At 37.3% G+C, this 22,200-nt stretch overlaps 2 protein-coding genes across 2 annotated transcripts; one reads left to right on the top strand and one right to left on the bottom strand.

Moving 5' to 3' along the window:
- Positions 1-11,007: 11,007 nt before the first annotated feature.
- On the top strand, positions 11,008-13,256 carry LOC104603615 (Tetratricopeptide repeat (TPR)-like superfamily protein). The gene is made up of 4 exons (XM_010267676.3): positions 11,008-11,317; positions 11,438-11,650; positions 11,762-11,917; positions 12,004-13,256. Exons 1-4 carry the CDS (start codon positions 11,144-11,146, stop codon positions 12,934-12,936), a joined length of 1,476 nt encoding a protein of 491 aa, XP_010265978.1. The 5' UTR covers positions 11,008-11,143; the 3' UTR covers positions 12,937-13,256.
- Positions 13,257-13,488: 232 nt separating this feature from the next.
- Positions 13,489-20,235, bottom strand: APX3 (ascorbate peroxidase 3). The gene is made up of 9 exons (XM_010267677.3): positions 19,784-20,235; positions 18,903-19,027; positions 16,713-16,762; positions 15,977-16,042; positions 15,846-15,894; positions 15,349-15,431; positions 15,173-15,252; positions 14,989-15,091; positions 13,489-13,812 (listed from the first exon to the last, which is right to left on the bottom strand). The coding sequence occupies exons 1-9, from the start codon at positions 19,894-19,896 to the stop codon at positions 13,627-13,629; spliced, it is 855 nt and encodes a 284-aa protein (XP_010265979.1). The 5' UTR covers positions 19,897-20,235; the 3' UTR covers positions 13,489-13,626.
- Between the last annotated feature and the right edge of the window lie 1,965 nt (positions 20,236-22,200).

Below are 22,200 nucleotides of genomic sequence, written 5' to 3'. Positions count from 1 at the left end.
TTTCTCAGGGTTGGCAAGAATCTGAGATTCTGAAGCTCTAAAATGCCAGCACCACTGCACGTTGATGGCTGGACGCCATGTGCTAATTAGGTAATAAGGTAATGACCAAGCCATGATCTATGAGGTCATCCTGTTTGGTTGCGCTTACATGTGAAATATTGATGAGCCTTGTCTGGATTTAAGACTTTTAGGGCAAAGCGGGATTGTTTGGACCTTTTATTTGGATTCCCATATTAATTGAAAAAATTAAATGGCTTTGGCATAATTTTCTTCCCGTCTGCAGCAGAAGCCTAGACGGTTAGCTGTATCTCTGCTAATCTTTCTAGTTTGCTCTGTGTTGGTGCTTGCAATTGGATCCCAATTTCGTTTGGTCCAGACGAAACTACTTTAGAAGAAGCATTTTAACGTTTCATGCCATTCTTCTCTTTCGTGTCCAACACAACTCCAACTAGTAGTGACTCTACTGTCTTCTTTCTCTTCTCTGAACTGAGAACTAACACAGAAGTTTCTTAGTGACGGAGACACACACCCTTTTCAATTTAGTAAATAATAAAACCGTATTAACATAACTAGTGATCACAGTCACGACAGGGGAGCATTTGTCTACTTATCTTGATAGTGTGTGTACTCCTCTCGAATAGAGTTAAAAGCGAAACAATGTGGACATTCGCGAGTTATTTCAGTTAGGTTCCTCCATTTGTTTCAGGGATTTTTTTTTTTTTTCCCCTTCAATCTATAACATCTCATTTCTGTCATTTGGTGCAAAAACAAACAACTTTTAGCCTTCAGTTTTTTTTCCTAATTTAGCAATATTACTAAGAGAGCAAGCACTAGGACAAACAAAGCCATTTTGCTCAAGAGCTCTCATTGTGAGTAGATTTGGGGCCATTGTTACAGTAGAAATGAAATTGGGAAATAAGAGTCTTCTGGCGTAAACCATGGCCTCATTGATGCCGTTAACACCATTGTTTTCTATGATATCTTCTTCCCTTTTCCTTCCTCCTTTCACACAAAAGGTTTCTCCCTCCCCTATATATATACATATATATATATATATATATATATATATATATATATATATATATATATATATATATATATATATATATATATACATATGTTCAATAAATTTAAACATGAACACCAAAATTTTGGATATAAAAACTGACGGACAAGATGCTTAATTCAATTCTAAAATTGTCAATTTTTTCAGCACCCTTACTTGGAATCGTGAAGAGCCATTGACTTGAGCTTTTGCCATGCCCAATTGTCAACCTTGCTGCTCCTGTTTCAAGTTCAACCAAGCATGTTTCCCACTTTTCCGTTGACATCAATTGAGCATCATCATTGTCCTTACACCGACCCAAACACAACCTTAAGTCCTTAACTGGATTTAGGGCATGAAGTCATGAACTTGAATGATGAAAGAATCTACTTTCATAAAATTACCGTATAGTCTAGTGGTGAGTTGGCATCCCTTGCATCGACGAGATGACTGAGGTTCAAACCAGCGGAAAAGCAGGCCTTTTGCATTACATTACATCTAGAATTCTAGACAGTACAAAAACAGCCTAGGCTGTTGAGAACGTTGTTAGGTATGACACGTTCACCCTTTCTTACCCTTGCTTGTCTGTTGGTCAAAAGAAAATGGGGCAATTATTCTTTTGTCCTGCATCCGTGGTATCCCCAAAAGTAGGGGTGTTCACGGTTCGGTGGGCTTATTTTTCAGATTAAATCAGTATTATCGGTTTTTGAAAAATAGTAACCAAAACCGAATTAAAGTCGATCGGTTAATTGATTGACTTGTTCAGTTAATCATCTGTTCAGTTGATTATATATTATAAATATATAAATATAATAAAAACTAAAAATACATATACCTCTATTGTCTAATGCTATCCTATTTTGGAAAATTGCCATTACTGTTAAAATATTAACGGAAGGGCTGAAATGCCCGCTTAATCCTTAGGTCAAATTGAAAGCTCCTCTGATTCTTTTTCATCTTCCTCAATTTGTCTTCGCTACCCAAGTCCATATTTGGGTTCCTTCATCTGAGATGAGGTGGGCAGGTATGGAGGAGTTTTGAACAGATGCAAATCTGAGCAAAGAACTTTGAATAGATGCAGGACATCACCGTCCTCTCTCTCTCTCTCCTCATCCCTTCGTTCTCTCTCCCTCCCGTCCCTGTTTCATCATCGTCATTGCTGCAAGTTGCGGTGGCGGATCCCTCCATATCTGACCTATCTCTCTTCACCCCCTTCGTTCTCTCTCCCTCTCCCCTCTGTTTCATCACCGTCGCTGCTGCTGCAAAGCAGCAGACCCCTCCACATCTGATCTCTCTCTCCGTCCCCTTTGTTCTCTCTCCCTCTCACCCCTATTTCATCACTGCCACCATAGTAGCGGTAGATCCCTCCACATCAGGCCTCTCTCGCCGTCTTTTCGTCCCCTTCGTTCTCTCTCCCTCTCGCCCTAGTTTCGTTCTTCGAGATGATTTTTTGTGGGACAAGTCGCCTAGAGGAGGAAGAAGTAAAAAGCAGCATTAAAGTAAAGAAAAGGAAAGAGTTAGCCTAGATCGTAGTCTCTACTACTGTCATCTTTGTGTGAGTTAAGTTAGCTTAGATACTAGAAAGACTGACGGCCAATCAACCGGTATAATAAAAGAGGTTATCACACAGCTGATTCTAATTGATTAGTTGTAAGCTTTTGTGATATTATAGTCGAACTCTAGTTAGGGTTTAAAAACATTAGCAGGTTAACTATCGCCCAGATGAGTAGTTTAATTATTCTCCCTCTCACCCTTGTTTCATCACCGCCAACCTTTCCACATCCACGCTTGAACCCTATAGAGTGGAGTTGCCTCTATAGGGAGCCATCTCTGATGAGATTGAGGCTCTGAGAGAACCAACGAAAAGAGGGATAACTCATTTTGCCATCAAGACGGATTTTTTCTTTACCATGGAGTGGAGCTTTTGGGTTTTTATTGGCAGATTGGCAGGAGGTTCCGCTGGCTTTCTTGAAGAAGACAGTGAAGGAGGAGAAGGAGGAGGGAGAGAGATAAAGAGTAAAATTGGGTTTTAAAAAAATTATATATTACATGTGACTGAATATTAACGGATGCTAACAGTAAGGGTAAAGATAGTCAATTATCAAAAACAGTAAGGATAGCATTAGACAATAATCAAATAATAAAAGTATACTTAGTCAATTAACTAAACTATAAATATAATTTAAGGGTAGTTTAAGAAATTTGCCCTTAATATATATATATATATATATATAAATTTATATATACTATATGACATAACCAACACCTTCAATTTTTTTAAAAATATCGAACTAAAACCAAACTACAAATTTGATTAATCAGAATTTTCGATTCAATTTATTGTTTTTAATGTTCACCCCAACAGCCTAAGCCAATCATAACACATTAAACCCTTGTTTATCTTTTTGGTCAAAAGAAAATGATGCAATTACTCTTTTTTCCTACACATATGGCATGCCCAAAAGCGCCCCAACTGCCTAGGCTAGGCTGTTGGTCCACAACAGCCAAACTTTCTTCGTGAGGCTCTGCGTGGATCCTTGACACCCTAAACTCCCTAATCCGCTAACTATAGTCTATAGGTCTTAGTATATAGCATCTTGCTTCTATAACCATCAATCACAAAGCAATTATTTCCTTGATTTTTAGGTGTTGATTTAGCTAGGGTGGACCCGACTGATAACATATTGGTGGGGGCATGGGTGTCAAATAGGGCTAAGAATAAAAAAAAAAAAAAAAACAACGGTGCTGATGTAATTTATGTAAATGATGAGTGGTTTGTATGAAATTGGTACTTGGTTTGATTTTGAGAGTTGGTCCATCTGATCATAGTGTGAATAGTGTACAGGGTATCGGGCATCGCTTCTTGGCTGTTACCCATGATCCAAAATAAAAAATTTCCATTCTCATATGGCATGTGGCACATTGAAAAGTCAACAAAAAAAAAGAAATATATCAAACACTTTTATTAATTGTCACATTTTAATTGCAAATGCACATCAGTATTGTCTTTTGTCAAACACGTTTCTGCCTAAAACATTACATAATGGTGGTGCTGTCAATGTAAAAAAAAAAAAAAAACTTTTTTATACAGTTGCAGGAGTGGGAGAGTGGAGAGAAACAGAGAAGGATCCATCATCCAGATCCAGTCCAGCCCATTCACTCACCTAATCCACCGACTATGCATGTTTGTACTGTAAGTGAAACATTTATTTCTGCAAGCAATGTTCACAACTATTCATTTGGATTCATTTTTATCTCCATTGCATTGAATTCTATTCAACGATAGGCTGAGGCTGACCCATGAAGATGGTGGGCTACGTGCATCGAATGCTACCAAAAGCCCTTTATCTCTCTCACCAGCAAACAAGTGATGCCCCAGAATTATCCGGGTGACATGGTAGAGGATTGTCTTGGGTTTTGGCTAAGCCCACGGCTCTTATTTCTGGGTCCTACTCCTACCTACACGTTACGTACAATAACAAATGGTCCAACACAACTGTAGGTCTGTACTAGGCCTTTTGGCTTTTGCATCTCCCACGTTCCAACTACGTGGTTCGCGATTTGCCTCATGCTTTTGAGGTTGGATGGACCAATTTTGCTTCTTTCTAATTAATAAATTTTAGGACTTAAATATAAGGGTGCTTACCGTTTGGTTAATTGAAATATATAGATTTTTTATAACTAAATTGGTCCTATTAATTTTTCTATATCACCAAACCAAAACCGAATTAATACCACTGGTTAATCGATTAATTGGTTTTAAATTTTAACCGGTTTAGTTCATCAGTTCTTCAGTTTTTTGGTTTTTTATATTTATAATATATAGATTGTAAAAAATAAATAATATACAATATATACATATATTTTATATATAATATATAGATTATAAGTGAGATATATTAAAAATATATATCGATTGATTTAGTTAACCATATTTTTTAATTCAATTCGGTTTTTCGATCTTTTGTGAACACCCCTTCAAACCCCATTTGCACACCTTGATTTATTGATGATGTAAATGAGCCAGAGAGAAAAAAGAGAGGGATGCATTTTGGTTTCACATGCAGCTAGGGTTCTAGGCCCATTAATGTACGAGAAGGGAGAACCTTTTATCTCAGTTAAAGGGTCAAATTCCAAAAGGGCTAAGCAGAATTCTTAGGTCTATTGGGCAATTTTCTTGTGGAGTTGATTCTTTTATGATCAAGCTAGTTGGCGGTTCAATGGCAGTTGTTTAAAAGGTCACAAGGTGGGTTTTGAGCACAGATGCATGGGACTTGCAGACATAATTACCTCCACTTTCTCTCTCAATTGTACTGTTTAAGATGGTAATAGATGGTAGATAAGGTGGAGCCAAGGTCAAAAGCTCCCAGCTTGTATCACAGATTCACTGATCAATTAATGCCCACTGGGGGCCCAGATGTTGACAACTTTTTTTTTTTTGGGGCAAATGAAGTCACTTTCTTTTGCAACATGGTAACATGGTTGCCTGAGTCACCCATAACTTGACTGTGTCACTCTACATTTAATTTCTTTCAAATCACAGCATCTATCTTTCTGAGATCTTGATTGGGTAGGATTTTATTTTTTCTGAGGTCCAAGGAAAAAATACACTAAAGTATCCAAGCTTCATGTGCTTAGGTCATCCTTATATCCAGACAAGAGAAGGGACCTGACCTAAACTGTACCTGTCACATTACAATTAACCCAAAAGACGGTTCACCAAACTCCTACCCACATGCTGGGGGGACCTACCATTTTAGTGGGAGCTCACTTGGCACATTTCGTATATTACAAAGCAACCAAATTGAATGATTCTATCTAATTGAGTCTTTTGCCAGTCTATTTCATATACTATCAGGCTCTCTTTTTGGTTGGTGCCGCACCATTTCCTTGCTTTTTATTTGATGATAATGATTAATGAAACAGGAGGATCTTATCTTCAGTTGAATTGAAAGTTTGAAACCCTCCACCCCAGCTTCTGCCCTAGTTCTAGTGCCCCCAGGCCCCATCTAATGATACATCAAGTTTCAAGAATCACCAGCTTTCCCTGTGCTTCCGGCCAAATCCATGTGAGTCCTGATGGGCTAGAAATCAAGTGGGTTGAGAAACCTACCAAGAGTGAATAGATCAATGTTTCATATGCATGGGCCCACGTGGAATCCATACCTTATACATACCAAGCACTGGTATTTTCATTCTTGATAGGTTGTTTAGTTCATTGTTTCTAATTCATTCAAGGTGATGTTTGGTTCCATGGGTGTTTATTGAAAAGATGCTACCACATCACATGTGCATGGGACATTTGGAGAAACATTAAATTCTCATTTCTTCCTCTGTGTTAGTATTTCTTGAAACCAAATGCTTATGTAGCACACTTTTATGGGGTGTTAATCTAAGGTGGAAAATAAAAAAACATTTAAAGTAATGCCCAGCCAAACAACAAAAACAATAAACGTTTAAAGTGAAATTATACATGATGAAGCCAAAAATGGTCCCACCAATAAATGAGGCACAGAATCCGTTCGCTCCCTCAGGTTTGATGAGGTGGCTCGGATCGGGTTCAGCCTGTGGTGTGAGTCGAGCTATGAGGCCGAGCTGGGGGTCCGAGCTGAGAGCTGAAAAGGAAGAGAGGTTAAAGTGCCTGGGTAGATTTTTACCCAAGGGGACACTCCGATGCTTAAGTTAGCAAACGATCATTTATAGGAGAGAATATGAGAGAGTGAGAGTTTATGTGCGCATATCTTTTGGAGTGGTCATGGGGCCTTTTTATAGCTACCCGAGGTTCAGGTGCTATCTGGTAACGTCTCTAAGCCTTGTACAGAGCTATTTCCTAAATCCTGGGGTGTACTGGTCAGTTGTTTGCTAGATCCATGTGATGGTTACAGGTCGCCTGCTGGTCTGGGGGCAATCAACTCGGTGGACCGTTCTCTATGCTATAGTTATAGCGCTTATGTGGACGTTGTTCGCAGGGCTGTTTCGAGCGTGTTGGGGCTATCGGAGGATCGAACTTGCCCTAGCTCGAGTGTGCATCTAATGTTGATTGTCACGTGTTACTCCAGCAAACTGTTCTACTGTGTTGGATGTTGTGGGCCGAGCTTGCTCTAACTCGGCTTCGTACCGGATATTGACCGTTGCATATTGAGCTAACGAGCTATCTTGCTGAGTGAGACGCTGCATTACTGACAACATTCACGTGTCCATCATCAAGTGGGTTGACCAAAATACCCCTCATCAGTACAAATAAATGTTTAAAGCATAGCCCATCTATAAATGCCCACGAAACCAAAAATATACCAAGTAAATCCTTGATTAGGATTGCATAGCTTCCAAATGGAACCACTGTTCAGGAATATTCAGGATCAAGGGATATTTTCCATCTAGAGCCACACATTAAGAATATCTCTCATACTTGTATCTTTTACTTTAAAAGTGAGCCCATGAATGAAAACATAAACGGAAAAGTATGGATACATACGATGCAGAATTCTAAATTCCAGCCCCCACTACTACTAGCCCTCTCCCCTCTAAACCACATCCTATCCGTGAATTTGACATCAATTCACGATCAGGATGCATTTTCCCTGTACTTTGGAACTATAAAATTCTGATATGGGCTGATTGGTCATTCTCCCAAACATAAAAGTATCAAAAGATGTTCCCGATGTATAACTGTGGTGTGTTGCAAGTAGCAGATCTTAGCTCAATCTTTTAAATGTATCTATTTCCCTTTGTTTAGAAATATTCCTATATCCATGTGAACCACTGGTACTGTTTTCTATTTTTAACCAAAACTAATGAAATCTCAGGTTTTTGCTTCATTCTGCTTTCAGTTTCAAACCCTTCCAATAAAACTTTAATTTTGGCTATCTCATTATGATAATAAACAAAAAAAAATCATTAAAAAAACTTTGTCATAACAGTTAATTAGTAATTTAGTATTAACGGCTAGTAGCAATTTGAATCTGCATGTGCGAAACATCTTTATAGATAATTTTCCATATTTATTTTGTCTTAATTCAATAAACGATGCTCTGACAAGGAAACCATCTGTTATACTATATACCAGTTGTATGGTAAAATTACCCTCACTTCCCCAACGTTGTTTGTGTGGGGTTACAAATTTACAGGAGAGGACCCCACATAGCAGTAGCACCATGGTGAAGATGAAAGGACATGGGTAAATGCTATCACAATTGGGCTTGGCAGGTCAGACGAGGCCCGTGATGTTAGCATTGCTTAAGGACTTCCACTTGGATTGCGCGTTAGCTGGCCCAGGTCCGATGGGCTTGGGCTGCAATTGTTGTGTTTCTTAGGCTCAGTTTTCAAGGAGTACAAATACTTATATTTTGTATTATTTTGTAAGTATTTGTATCGTATATATTTATACATTTGTACTCTTTTTAAACTGAGCCTAAATACAAATATATACAATATAAATACATATAAAATAATATAAATACAAGGCTTTGCATTCAATAAGTTTGTATTTATCAAACCACATTTGCTAAAATAGTATTGTAGCAATACATCTAAAGGCCATGATTTTCGGTTTTAGCCATGTGCTACGATAGTATCGTAGAAAAAGTGAATTCATAATGATCTAGTAGGCACGTTAGGTAAGCACAATGAGTGAGCACCTAATAGCTGTGTGACACTTGTCCTGGTTAATATGCCTAGATCACGTTTTTGTTCCATTAGACAGGAATTATCCGTTATCTTATTATCTCTGTTAAAATAATTAAAAATAAAAACCAAAAAAAATGAAAACTTAAACATGTTGGGAGTTGGGACTCATTGGACTCTCTCCGGTCATCTTCCGTTTAGGGTTCTGTCTCTCCAATACCGACCTTCAACAGCTGCAACCGAGTTCTCTCATACACAGCTTTTCCTAGCCATCTTCCTCATCCGCTATTTACAATTGAAAAGAGGGTCCTGAACCAAGTTGAGAGGGCATCATTCCTCTTTAGAGATTCTTCTTCTTCGCTTTATTGGAAGAAAGAGAACTTTTGAAGGTTGGAGTTGGAATTTTGTGGTTGAAGGTTGAAGTTGGAGAGAACTTGGTTGCAGCGGCTGAAGGTCGGAGTTGGAAGAACCCTAAACGGCAAAAGGGTGGAGAGAATCCAATGAATCCCAACACGTTTAGGTTTTCCTTTTTTTATTTTTAATTATTTTAACAAAGATAATAAGATAGTGGATAATTTCTATCTAATAGAACAAAAACGTGGATGAGATCTAGGCACATTAGCCGGGACAAATGTCACACAGCTATTAGGTGCTCACTCATTATGCTTACCTAATGTGCCTAATAGATCTGGACCCCCTTTTTTTTGTATTTTGAGAGTTTCCATTGACCAAGATACCCATGTTCTTTTTTTCAGATTTATGTAAGGCCCATGAAAAATTTATTTTCCTTAGGTGTCACTTACCCGAGTGAGTGGTACCCATTTCCCATGTGGGTAAACTTTCCCACCTTGGGTGAAAATTGCCAATACTTGAATGGGACAATCCCCTTTCAGTAATTGCTTTTTATGACTAAAACAGTCATTTTTTTTATTTACCTAGAAAATAAAAGAACATGAGTAAATGCATTTACCCATATAAGTATTTTCCGAAAAGCGGATGGAGCCTTAGGGCATGTTTGGGAGTGCTTATTCAAATAAGCACTTATTTGCATTTGGCACCCAACTTTTTCAAGTGCTTATTTTTAAAATAAGCACTTATTTTATATTGGGTGTTAGGTGGTCTTTTTCTCCAATAAGCACTTAAATAAGCAATTTTGACTCTTGTCCTTCATTTTCTTTCAAAATTTCAAAACATCCAATACGAAATGAATGAATAAAAGTACTTTGATAGAAGTGCTTTTATAAAAGTATTTTTACAAAAGTGCTTTCATAAAAGTACATGGATAAAAGCACTTCCGTAAAATACTTTTATAAAAGTGCTTTTATAAAAGTGTTTTCGTAAAAGTACTTTTATAAAAATACTTTCGTAAAAATACTTTTGTAAAAGTATTTTCATAAAAATATTTTATAAAAATGCTTTCGTAAAAGTACTTTTACAAAATTACTTTCATAAAAATACTTTAATTTTGTAAAAGTGCCTTTGTAAAAGGGTTATAATTGGTATTCTAAAAATTCACTGGGACAATTATGGGAGAAAAAAATTGAATAAGTGCTTATTGTACAAGCACTTAAAAAAAAACTGAAAATTTAGGCTTAAAAAATAAACCTTTATTTTTAATATTTAATATAGTCACTTATTGCAGACTTATTTCTCAAACACTAATAAGCGCTTAATGGTGTGGTCTCTACCCAAATAAACACTTATTTTTAAGCACTACCAAACATGGCCTTCACCCAAATTTGAACCAGTAAAGAGCCAGACCAGAAGCCCCACAATATGCCTTAAAGCAAATATTGGAGGTACCGACAAGACACTACAGCCGTTTATCAGGAATATCTTCCCCTTGAATGATAACTGAGATGTTCCCGATTCGTAGCTGTAGACTGTAGTGTCTTATATGTAGCGGTAGCAGATCCAGACTCTGAAGTAAACATCGCTATTCGCTAGCGTCACGGAGACGGAGGTCCCCAATCACAAAAGGACAAAATAAGAAGATTGGGTTTTTGTGCAAAACAACTCCGTAAAAACTAACTATAGTTACGGCCTTACGGTTACGGGTATCACATCATACCCAGATACACTCACCCTCATGACGTTGTCGATTATATCCGGCCGTCCATAGCGATGTTTGGAACTGGTCCACATGTACTTTTCTCAGCGTGAGATCTATTGGGGACGATCAACCTTAGATCCACTGTATACTTCTCCAAATATAATAGATAGAGCAACGCTTCGTGAAGAATTACCGATAGACATAACGGCTAGTTTTGGAACGGTAACTCCAACGGTCGAATAATTCGAAAATTCTTCTCATATCAACGCCTCGCTCACCAAGGGAAAGTAGATCTTCTCTCCCGTCTGTGCTCTGTTCTCTCTCAACTTGACTCTACTCTCTCTCCCTCTATCTTTCTCATCTCCGTTTCTCTCCCATAGAACTGCTTCATCTGTACAAACTGCAGAAACCCTTCAACTAGGATGATGATGCAGGATCTATGGAACGCCGCCCAACCTGGTCTCAGACCTTCAAAATCTGCTCCTTGTTCACCAGTCAAGCCTTTGGGGGTCGCCAGAACTCGCTCGGAGTCCTTTCATGTCACTCACAAAGTTCCTGTTGGAGATACTCCTTACGTAAGGGCAAAAAATGTTCAGGCAAGATTTCGAAACCCAAATGTCCATTTCAAGATTGTGTCTTTCCCAATTCCCAGTTGTTATGTGTTCGATTTTATCTGACGAGAAAGCCTTTCGTTTTTGAATGTTTATGTGGATCAGTTGGTGGATAAGGACCCTGAGAGAGCAATTCCACTGTTCTGGGCTGCAATCAATGCCGGAGATAGGGTTGACAGTGCTCTGAAAGACATGGCTATTGTAATGAAGCAACAAAACAGGGCTGAAGAAGCCATTGAAGCCATCAAGTCACTGAGGAGTAGGTGTTCAGATCAAGCCCAGGAGTCTCTTGATAATATTCTTCTGGATCTTTACAAGGTTTCTATAATTTCCTATTCTTTCTTCTCTAGCTTTTTTAGGGTGTCTCAGACTGAGACTGGGGAGGAGAATTCCGTGGACTGAAAAGCGATTCTTTTTCCTTATCTGCAGAGATGCGGGAGATTAGATGATCAAGTTGCACTTCTGAAACACAAATTGTACTTGATTCAACAAGGAATGGCTTTCAATGGAAAGCGTACCAAGACTGCTAGATCCCAAGGGAAGAAATTTCAGGTTTCAGTGGAGCAAGAAGCAACGAGGTTACTGGTACGTGTTCCCTTTCCACAACTTTGTTACTCCTCCTCCTTGAAACTTCTTAATTTATTAATGTGGAGGGGAAATGGGCATTGCAGGGAAACTTGGGGTGGGCACTCATGCAGCAGAACAATTATGTTGAAGCAGAAGATGCATATAGACGGGCGCTTATGATTGCACCCGATAATAACAAGATGTGCAATCTGGGTATCTGCTTAATGAAGCAAGGGAGAATTGCTGAGGCCAAAGAAACACTGGGACGAGTGAGACCCGCTGTAGCAGATGGCCCAAGAGGGGTAGATTCACATCTCAAAGCCTTTGAAAGGGCCCAACAGATGCTTCTTGACCTAGAGTCAGAACTGATGAATAAAGGAGTTGACAGGGTTGAACAGAGTCGGCTCTTTGATACCTACCTGGGTTCGTCCTCCATTTGGCAACCTCAGCCTTGCAAGGAGCAGCAGCCCACTGTTCTGTCCCTGTCCTCCACCACCACTAATACAACAAAGCTACACCTACAAGATGATTTTGCTGACGAGAATATTGATTCAAATAGAGTACCCAACCAGGCCGTTCCGTCTCATAGGAGCATGAAACCTGTAATTCCAAATTCACTCAACATCGACGCACCACCATTCTATTCATCCAAGTTAGTAAAAGAGCCAACTCCGGGCCATTTCCATGACCCTCTGGGAAGCCTCAAGAGGACCAGATCCGGCAATGCCGCAGCTGCAACCAAGGAGAATATATGGGAACCACACTTGACAAAACGCACTTCATTTACTGCTGTAGAGCAGCCAGAACAGAAGAGCAGGAGACGATCTCTTTGCAATGAAGAAGCTGGGGACGAGTGGACGGAGCTATTGCCTGATAGTAAGGACTTTGAAGAGGCCATAATTGCAGCAATTCTTGGTCCCTCTAATGAGATGCCCAAGACTGATGGTACTAACAACCCTGGAATCTGCCAGAGAAAAATCGACAAGAGGCTGAAGGTTTTTCAAGATATCACACTGTCCTTGAGCCCAAGAGCCTGACCGAAACGTACTACTAACTTCACTAGTTTTTTTACCCTCTAAAATTAATTATTTGTAGGTTGGAGATGAACTTGTTCTCCCTGGCTCCCATTCCCGTAGAGAGGAAAGGAGTGTGCTGCTGCTGCTGCTGCGTTGGTCACTGCTCTGGCATTGGTCAGTTGATTTGTTGCTTGCCGTTCTCATTGAATTCAGTCTTTCTCACAGAAGGCATAGTTTTGCCTCCATAATAAACTACAACCACAATAAATTGTATTGACTTTGGGTCTGCAATTGAAAATTCCGGTTATCATATATAAAAATCATGGGCAGTCTTGCATGTATCTTTTTTCCCTCCTAGTCTTGACACAGTTGAAGCATTATTATCCCTTCCCCATTCCGACAACTTGAAAACGAACCATAGTTGTTGATTAAAAACTCAGGCTACTGTTGTAATTTGTGAAGAGAGAGCCGCCAGATAAATTCAATTTGGTGTTTGTGAACGAGTAGCGTTGTTGCAAAGGGAGCTGAACTATTTTATCACTAGCTTGTGGGTCAATGTCACAAATTGGTGTATGACGATCAAGCAGATAATAGGTTTTATTATTAATATTATCAATAGAAAATATGAGCAGCCTTCTTTGTCCTGGCTGGATATGTGCCACATTCCACCAACTCTTTCTAGGATAATTGACATGTCCAAAGAACGCCTTTTCACTTGATCCTTCTATTAACTTCATAAAGGTAACTCAGGATCACAACTGCTGCTGCAACTGCGACTCCCACAGCACTTTGCGCCAATATTGCAGTATTATTTTTTGCCTCCACCTTGGGGGAAAACCCTAATTCCGAAAGTTTTTTGTGTGATTCAGCATAATCTCTGAAAAACGCATCCTCATCCTGCCAAAGTGAAAAGGTCCAGTATTAGAACTCTCAAAATCTTCTTGACTAATAATGCACACCCACTTAGTTTATTTCAAGCTGCAAATTCCCAAAATCTTCAAAATATCAGTATCGCATATCATATCGGAAAGCTCTAACAAGATACACTTTGGGGATAATCATGAATACAGTAGAAAATAACCCTGAATCTAATGTATAAATGCACATTTTAATAGTTTACATTGAAAAGGTCCAGTATTAGAACTCTCAAAATCTTCTTGACTAATAATGCACACCCACTTAGTTTATTTCAAGCTGCAAATTCCCAAAATCTTCAAAATATCAGTATCGGAAAGCTCTAAAAAGATACACTTTGGGGATAATCATGAATACAGTAGAAAATAACCCTGAATCTAATGTATAAATGCACATTTTAATAGTTTACATGAAAATATACATCAACCAGTGTTTGAGCTTCAATCAAACTAAAAATTCATATAAAACACACATCAAATGAGTTTTTTTTTCTTTTTTTTTTCCTTTTGGGTTAAATGTTATATCTTATTATAGCTCCCTTAGCATGAAATCATTTAGAGTAACAAAATAAATTATTTTCTAAACTTTGGTTTTTCTTAAAAATTAATAAAATTATTCATTTGTGACAACTTTTTCTTAGATCAATGAGTTATCCATAATATAGTTCTTTCCTACAATGAAAATCATTTATAACATATAAAAATATTGTTTTATAATTTTTGTATTTTTCTAATATTTTGGGAAAAATCCATAGATCCAACAAGTTTGGGCCATCAATGTAATTGTATATATGTAAGTGGTCCAAAGACTCCAGACTATTGAGACAACCTATAAAAACGTCAAAATGTTTGGATGAATAATTGAATAGCAATTAGTGGACCTATGCCGGCAGTCAAAACTTTTAATGGTGGTCATGACTGCAGCCATAGGTCCTGAACAGCATCGTGTTATTCCACCCATGCCGTGTGCCGTGCCTTCAGATACCAATACGTGGTGTATTGTATCAATATTTTGGACCTAAATGTAATATTTGAGGGAGTAAACACAACAAACATTTATTTGAAGCATGTACATTCCCATTTCCAGAAAAGGTCCATACAAAAGAAAAATGCTCAACTATGGTTACTTTTTTTAAGTCACAATAACAGATAATATTACCTTTGCATACAGCTCAACATAACGACGGAACTCAGGAACCTCCAACAATGCTTTGTCTGTTGGAAGCTTCAATAGTCCTTCTGATTCCCCTTTCAATAACTCCCTGATTACAATATTTATAAACAATCACTGTATGAAATAAATATACCCGTAAAAGTCACTCGAGTTCACATTAATATCTTACACAAAATAGGAATTATCAAATTTAAGTGGCTCCTTGGTCCATGGTCCATCAAAGCCTGATCTTTCTGGGTGTGCCCTTCCCTGAAATACCAAAATCAACCAAACTATGTTAGCTTTGATACATCAGGCACATATAAACATCCGGGATTCCAGATACAAACATGCAGAGATTAGTACCAGTGTGTGACCCCCAGATAGTGCCACAATATCTTTGTCCGATAGACCCATCCGATAAAAGACATCCCTCAAATGTTTTACACCTACAGCAAACTCATCTCAGATATCTCAGTTTAATTTCACACCTACAGCAAACAATTATTTTTGTCCTTGAGTTGGGAAAGAGTGTTGGCATGGACGTGTGCTGTAAAAGTAAGGTGCCATTAATTACCCACATCTAGTAGCTCTTATCAGGCCCCAATCACTAGCAAGATGGGCAAATGCCTAAACTCACTTTCTTCTAAAAGGCAATCCCAAGATCAAATGATTTATGCATCAACCCTCATCTTCAGGTCCCTGACCAGCCCAAAGAGATATGCCCAAGTTCTCTTGGGGTAAATGTGGTCCATATGCACTCCTTAGAACAACCATTGCTTTTTTTAATGAAGCCTATGGAAGTAACAAACAGGTTGGAGTTCAAATATGAATAGGAATATATTAAGGTGGAGTTTTGAAACCTTGTTTTGCATCTGGAAGGCGCCCTTCTTTGGGAGAAATATTTGAGTCCTGATAGAAATACCGAAATGGTTAGTAACAGAAGTAACTAGAAAATGAGCTGTTTCTCCCATGATAAGCAGTATTAGTGTACCTTTCTACCAGGAACAAAATCAATGGTGGGGCCTCCGGTAACCTCAACAGCAACAACCCCAGCAAGCTGCAATTGCAATGCATTTAAAATGAGTTGCTCAATTTTCAAATTATCAAAAAGGAAAAAGACTCGTTCTTCAGAACAATATAGATATTTAACCAAAAGTGGTTCATGCAAAGGTGAACTACTGGCGTTCACATTTAGCATGCCAAATAATATGAATGGTTCAAAACATCTTTTAGTATTTCATATCAAGATACCAGTGTCAGACATCTTCCATCATATTTAATAGGGAAGTGCATTGTGTAATTCTAGTCATGAATCTGGAGATCCATGTTATCTAACTTAACATTATTATAACAACTGGGGTTCCTAAGCACACAAAGTAGAAAATACAAGTTTCATGGATTAACAAAACTCTTACTTGAATCAACAGTCAGAAAGGAAGATCAAAGAAGATAGTGATTTCATTGCTCTCCTGTATAGCTAATGCTTTTTATTAATTTTTCACAGCAGTGTAATTCTTGCTCCATTATCTCATTCCTTCTACCCAAGAAATTATGCAGGCAAACTGAAGGCCTTATATAAAATTTCAGATGCCATACTCTTATTCCTTCCACTCAAGAAATTATGCAGGTAAACCAAAGGTACATACTATATAAAATTTCAGATGTCATATTGGATCATGAGAACTTTTCAAATAACAAAATCACAATCAGATTCCTCCTACAATCACCTGATACAGGTCCGCATATGTAATCTTTGGATATTTTGCCTTCACTTCCTCTGAAATCAGAAATAAAAGAACAAACTGTTAAAAATACAACAATTGTAACTTTTTTTATAAATACATTACAATTTTAACTTCCAACTCATGCAAAACTGGATATTCTTATCGATCAAAAATAGTTGGACAACAAAGTAGTTAGAAACTCTGAACTACTCAATGAATTGATTCGTCTATAACTTAGTTTAGGTTATGCATGACCATATCTGTAAAACTGTTATGAAAAAGAACATATTGAAGACTACTTTTAACATTTCTCAATACAGCAATGTTTGATAGGCAATTGTTATCCACTCTAACCCAATCAGATTATGTCAAATTTCAGATATGATTTCATTGTTTAGGTTTTGACAACTTTTGAATCTCCTAAATCAAATTACTTTTATGAGGCAATTGCTTCATTTAAATTTGGGCACTAATATTTCATAATTATTTTGATAAAAACAAAAAATTGCTGATACATTTATAACACCTGATGAATGGAAGACTACTTAGATTCACATGAAGGCGGTCATCAACTCAACAGGGCCAGTACCTCAATAAAATCTATGCTTTAGGGGAAAATCCTGGTATCAATTATTTGACACTTGTGACAAATAGTACAATAAACAAAGCATATGAATAAGAGAAAATATATATATACACACACACACGCACACACAAGTCTATGCTTACACATCAACTTTAAATCACCATAATACCAAAATCAGGCAGATTGAATAAGTTAGGTGCTTATGGTACATGTGTATTCTTTACATTGGTTGAAAGTATAAACATTACATTTTTATCTTGATTATACATTTCTCTCAAAATCAATCAAACCAAGAGATGACTAAATTCAGAAAAAAAAAGGCAAAAGTGCATTTCAATAAATTTTGTGGTTTGTAGTGAATGGCAGTTCCCCCCCCCCCCCCCCCCCCTTTTTTTTGAGAGAGAGAGAGGTAAAGTATTGTATTACTCATAAAACAGCAAAAAATACCAATCTGCACAGCAAGGCACTGTGCAGTGGTCCATGTATTCTCTATACATTTCTATCCTGTGTGCATAGATACAAAAAGAGAACTGTTCTGAAAAAATAACTATTAAGGTTTACTCCTAAAGTTTTTTATGTGTTCCCACCCAAGAATACAATTTACCCCAAAATTCTTTCAACAGGGCATTCATCTGATCTGTGGCTGTTTTCAAATAACCATCTATTTCTTTCCACTCAAATAACCCATACCACTGTTGCTGGCCCTACTCCCCATATCGCCTTACCTTCTTTACATAAGCCCTTCAGCTGCCAACTCCATAATAGTCGGCCAGATTATTTGGAAAACAAAACTGAACTTCAAAAAGACCAAGTAGTTTTGCCCATAAACTTCTAGCCAGTCTGCAATGAATAAGAAGATGATCCAAATCTTCGAAAGCTCCCCTACACATTATACATCTGTTAGGTTCCACACTCAGACCTTTTCTTGCTAAGATATCCTCTGTTAGACACTTCCCTAAACATAGACATTTCCATGATGCCCTGTAGGAACTTGAAACTTGAAAGATCCCCAAGTTGGCAAGGATCAACAAATACAACATTGCAATATTCTCCGACAGCACATTCCTTTTGATGTCTCATGATTTCTATTATCAAGACAAGTGGTTCTGATCTACAAGTACAGGTGTATTCCTTTACAATCAATTTCTTTTCATACCACTTCTTCTCCAAAAATGCATAGCCACCACAACTAACTTATATTTTAAGAGGAGAACTTCTAAGAATACCCAGGTTCATGAATGATCATTTCTGTAGCCATGACAGGTTTCAATCTCTTTTAACTTCATACAACTAAAGCTAATCAACTAGGTTTCTCCTTAGTCGTTTTCTTTACAGTAATCAATTTAAGCATTTAGTTAGAATTTCTGTCTTTTCTTCCTCTAGTCCAAAGGTGCATGGTTCTCCAGATTTGTTTCTAGTCTATGAACAGAAACACATAAGACATTACTGATCTGTGCATGCTTTACTAAGCTCCTAGAATAAATCCTTTCATGAAGATGATAAGATGTAACAGTAAATTAAAATCCCTAAATTGCAAAGTCATCAATTATCATGTACCCCAAATGTTCAGCTTGGAGACACTGAACATAGTGAATAGCAAAGCTCACCACAAAGATCAATTGCTATTTTTAAGCCATTGTTTGCGCCATGCCTGTACTCTTCCTCATTCCTAATTGAGCCATTAGGGCCACCTGTCTTAGACGAAGCATCATAAGTGCCTGCATCATGCCACCTACGATAACAAAATTGCCCCTAATATTAATTAATATGGTCATCCAATAAATATTGTAAAATTCAAGTGAGATGGTATCATCCACTAGCTACATGAGGACATTTTTTTCTTTCTGAAACTATCTACATGAGGACGATTAAACACTAAGCACAAATAAGTATATGATGAAATATAACAACTTTTTTGTTTTTGATAAATAAGTTCAAAGAACAGCAAGTATTTAACAAGGGTCTTCAAATGAGCAGGCTGAACTATTCGGATTCAAATACAACTAACACCAACGCACTCCTAACTTAAATTGGAATCAGGAGTTCTCATATTTGTAATGAATAAAAATTTTAAGGCATAATTCTATACAGCAACTCTCGAATAAATTGGAATCAGCAAACATATACTTACAACTCTCGAATAAGTAAGAAAAAGAAGTAAATAATCTACAATTTGGGAATTTAAGTATAAGACCAAGACCCAATTGCCACGACAGAGACGGAACAAAATGAGATGACACTTAACAGACATGAAAAACAAGGACAAACTATTGGTACAATACCTAAAAAATATACAGAAAATTGATGAAAAAAAAAAAGAGTCAGCTACAAGGAAGTAGATAAACCCAAAAACCAAGAAAAAACCCGTGAAGACGAAAATCCAATTGAAAACACACACACACACACAGAAGTATAGAACTGACAGAGAGAAGTTAGGAGAGAACCAATTGAACATTAAGCCGGGAAGAAGATAAAAATGAGCACTTACGCCAAACGAAGCATGATAGGCGCACAGTTTTTGCTGGAGATGAGCGCACGCAGATCCCGACGAGCCTTCTCAATTTGCTTGAGGTATTCCGCGTCAACTACAGGCCCCGCCATTTCCACTCGCTCAAAATGGCGCAGGAAAGCAAGAAAAGGAACCGAAGAGCGAGGAGCGAGAACCGAAATTGGTTCTCAACAATTTATAGAATTCAAGAGGGGGAACTCCAAGCCGATGACTATTGGACTGAAGCAATGGATTCGAATACCGAGACAAGAAGCAAAGGATTGATTAGGTTTAGCCTTGGTGAGTTTTCGAGAGAACCAAAGAAAGCCAGCTCAGCGAAGAAATGGGTGAAGGATCTGGAGATACTGTTTGGGCTGTTATTGGTAGTTTTTCCATTAAAATAAAAACAAAAAAAAAAGGAAAAGAAAAGAAAAGTTAGGGATCCCCATTTCTTTTTGTTCTTTCTCATTTTCTTTGAAACTTATTTTCTGAGACCGGTCTCATGTGAGAGCTTGCCTGAAAACCACCAGATATCCAGATTAGATTAAACTTGGGGTTCACATATATTGCTTATTCCAATCGGACGGTAGATGATGGCAGATTTACGTGAAGCCAGTCTGTCTGACCTCCTTATTCTTATATTGGGCTTCGGCCCACGAAGTTAGAACGAACGGTTTCGTCATCCACGATTCTGACCAATCCAAATCCAATTCTCACGTCTATCCTCCTCCATTTTACATCACGAAAAAAGAAAAGATAAAATTGTCATATTTGTCATGATAGATAATAATATCAAAATAGTTATGAAAATTTGAGCCAAAAAACTAATAAATAAATAGATAGTTATGACTTATGTCCATTGTCGTCCGTATGTTTTATGGAGCGTCCAGAATCCAGATTCTTTGCCTTGTGGGCTTTTTCTCATTCTCTGCATCACGGCCCTTAACTTAAGCTCAGCTCAGTTTGAAAGGAGTACAAATACATAGAGTGCATTTAGGTTTAAAGTATGGATACGTACGAACAGACATATCGGGTGTTTCGATACTTCAGAATTTTTTCTTTAGGCTGTATTTAATTGCAATGTAAGTAAATTTGCACTCATGTAAAATCGTGAAAGTGTAAATGATTTGAATGTATATTTTGACCTATTTTTATTTTAAATTTTAGCTTATTTTGTTTGATTTCGATATAAATGGAGTTAATTAAGACATGAAGCAGAATAAAGTAAAACCCAAAATAAAATTAAATAAGAATATGCATTTTTGACATTTGCACTCCCATGCATTTGTACTAGTGCAAATAAATTTGCACTGCAATCAAACACAGCGTTAGTTCTTTTAAATGTTTTAGGGGTCTTTTTAGGCTTATCTACCCCTGAAAGTGCCCAAATTCCAAAACACCTCTTATTTGGGGTTTCCAAAAGTTATTAATATGGGGCATATCATATCAAAATTTTGAACCGTAAGTTGTGTTTCATTGAGGTACAATTTTCATTTGCACTGGTGTAAATATAATGGAATGCAAATAGGATGAGTGTGAATCTAGCTTATTTTTGTTTTAGATTTGACCTTGTCATGTTTATTTGTGAAAAGTAAAATAGGAAGTAAAATAGTTTGGTCCCACTTTGTATGCAAGAGAATTGAGATGGGAGCATAAGGTAGGGAGCAAGATGATGTAGCCCCCACTTTATATGAGAGAGAATTGGGATAGGAAGAAGGTGGTATTTTGCATCCGGTTTTGAGATGCAAAACTTACACTGCTAGTGTGTGCAAAATGAGAAAAAACACAAATTTTGTATCAAGTAAGAGTGCAAATTATGGGTTGCAGTTGGTAAAAGTGTAAATGCAATATGAACAGTTAATGAAAATACAAAGTTGATTTGGTTTTGTATTGACAAATTTTGTTCTCTTACCAAACATGTTTGGTTGTGATGGGTACAACACACAAATTTCAACATTGGAATCTACTTTTTTCACGTTAATCAACTTTAAGCGCAAAGTTTGCATCCTATTTTTGGAATCAAACTTTGCTCCCATTTTGAATGCAAACATGTCATTAAAAAAAATGTTCACTTTTAATACGAAAACGTATTCTTACCAAATGCATGCAAATCTGAACCATAGTACAAATTTGCTTCAATTCAGTGTTTGTCCCCTTACCAAATGTAGGGTTAAATGCAAAACGTTGTATTTGTACTATGTGTGTGTGTGTGATAATTCTATGTGATGATAATGATAGTAATAATTTATCCAAAATTTTATATAAAATTTATGCATTTTTTATTTTTTATCATTAATTGGGTGCAGATTGTCAAATCCAAATATGATTACATGAACACCTTGTCCAAATATGTGGTAAAGTTGTAAAGTTTAAAGTGTCATTGGTAGGCCTACTTTTGTGGCTAGATTGTTTTTGTA

The sequence above is a fragment of the Nelumbo nucifera genome, chromosome 5 (genome assembly GCF_055504915.1).
Source record: "Nelumbo nucifera cultivar China Antique chromosome 5, China Antique-T2T, whole genome shotgun sequence".
NCBI classification, from domain to species: domain Eukaryota; kingdom Viridiplantae; phylum Streptophyta; class Magnoliopsida; order Proteales; family Nelumbonaceae; genus Nelumbo; species Nelumbo nucifera.
This window is presented reverse-complemented; position numbering and strand designations above follow the sequence as displayed.

What these genes read in the sequence shown, in the direction of transcription:
- LOC104603615 (XM_010267676.3), top strand. Translation starts at nt 11,144, where the DNA reads ATGATGATGCAGGATCTATGGAACGCCGCCCAACCTGGTCTCAGACCT. An exon ending in TAAGGGCAAAAAATGTTCAG is followed by an intron (nt 11,318 to 11,437) that starts GCAAGATTTCGA and finishes TATGTGGATCAG; the next exon opens with TTGGTGGATAAGGACCCTGA. An exon ending in AAGAAGCAACGAGGTTACTG is followed by an intron (nt 11,918 to 12,003) that starts GTACGTGTTCCC and finishes TGGGCATTGCAG; the next exon opens with GGAAACTTGGGGTGGGCACT.
- APX3 (XM_010267677.3), bottom strand. Translation starts at nt 19,896, where the DNA reads ATGGCGGGGCCTGTAGTTGACGCGGAATACCTCAAGCAAATTGAGAAG. An exon ending in ATTTTGTTCCTGGTAGAAAG is followed by an intron (nt 15,895 to 15,976) that starts GTACACTAATAC and finishes TATTTCTATCAG; the next exon opens with GACTCAAATATTTCTCCCAA. An exon ending in ATGTTGAGCTGTATGCAAAG is followed by an intron (nt 13,813 to 14,988) that starts GTAATATTATCT and finishes TCACTTTGGCAG; the next exon opens with GATGAGGATGCGTTTTTCAG.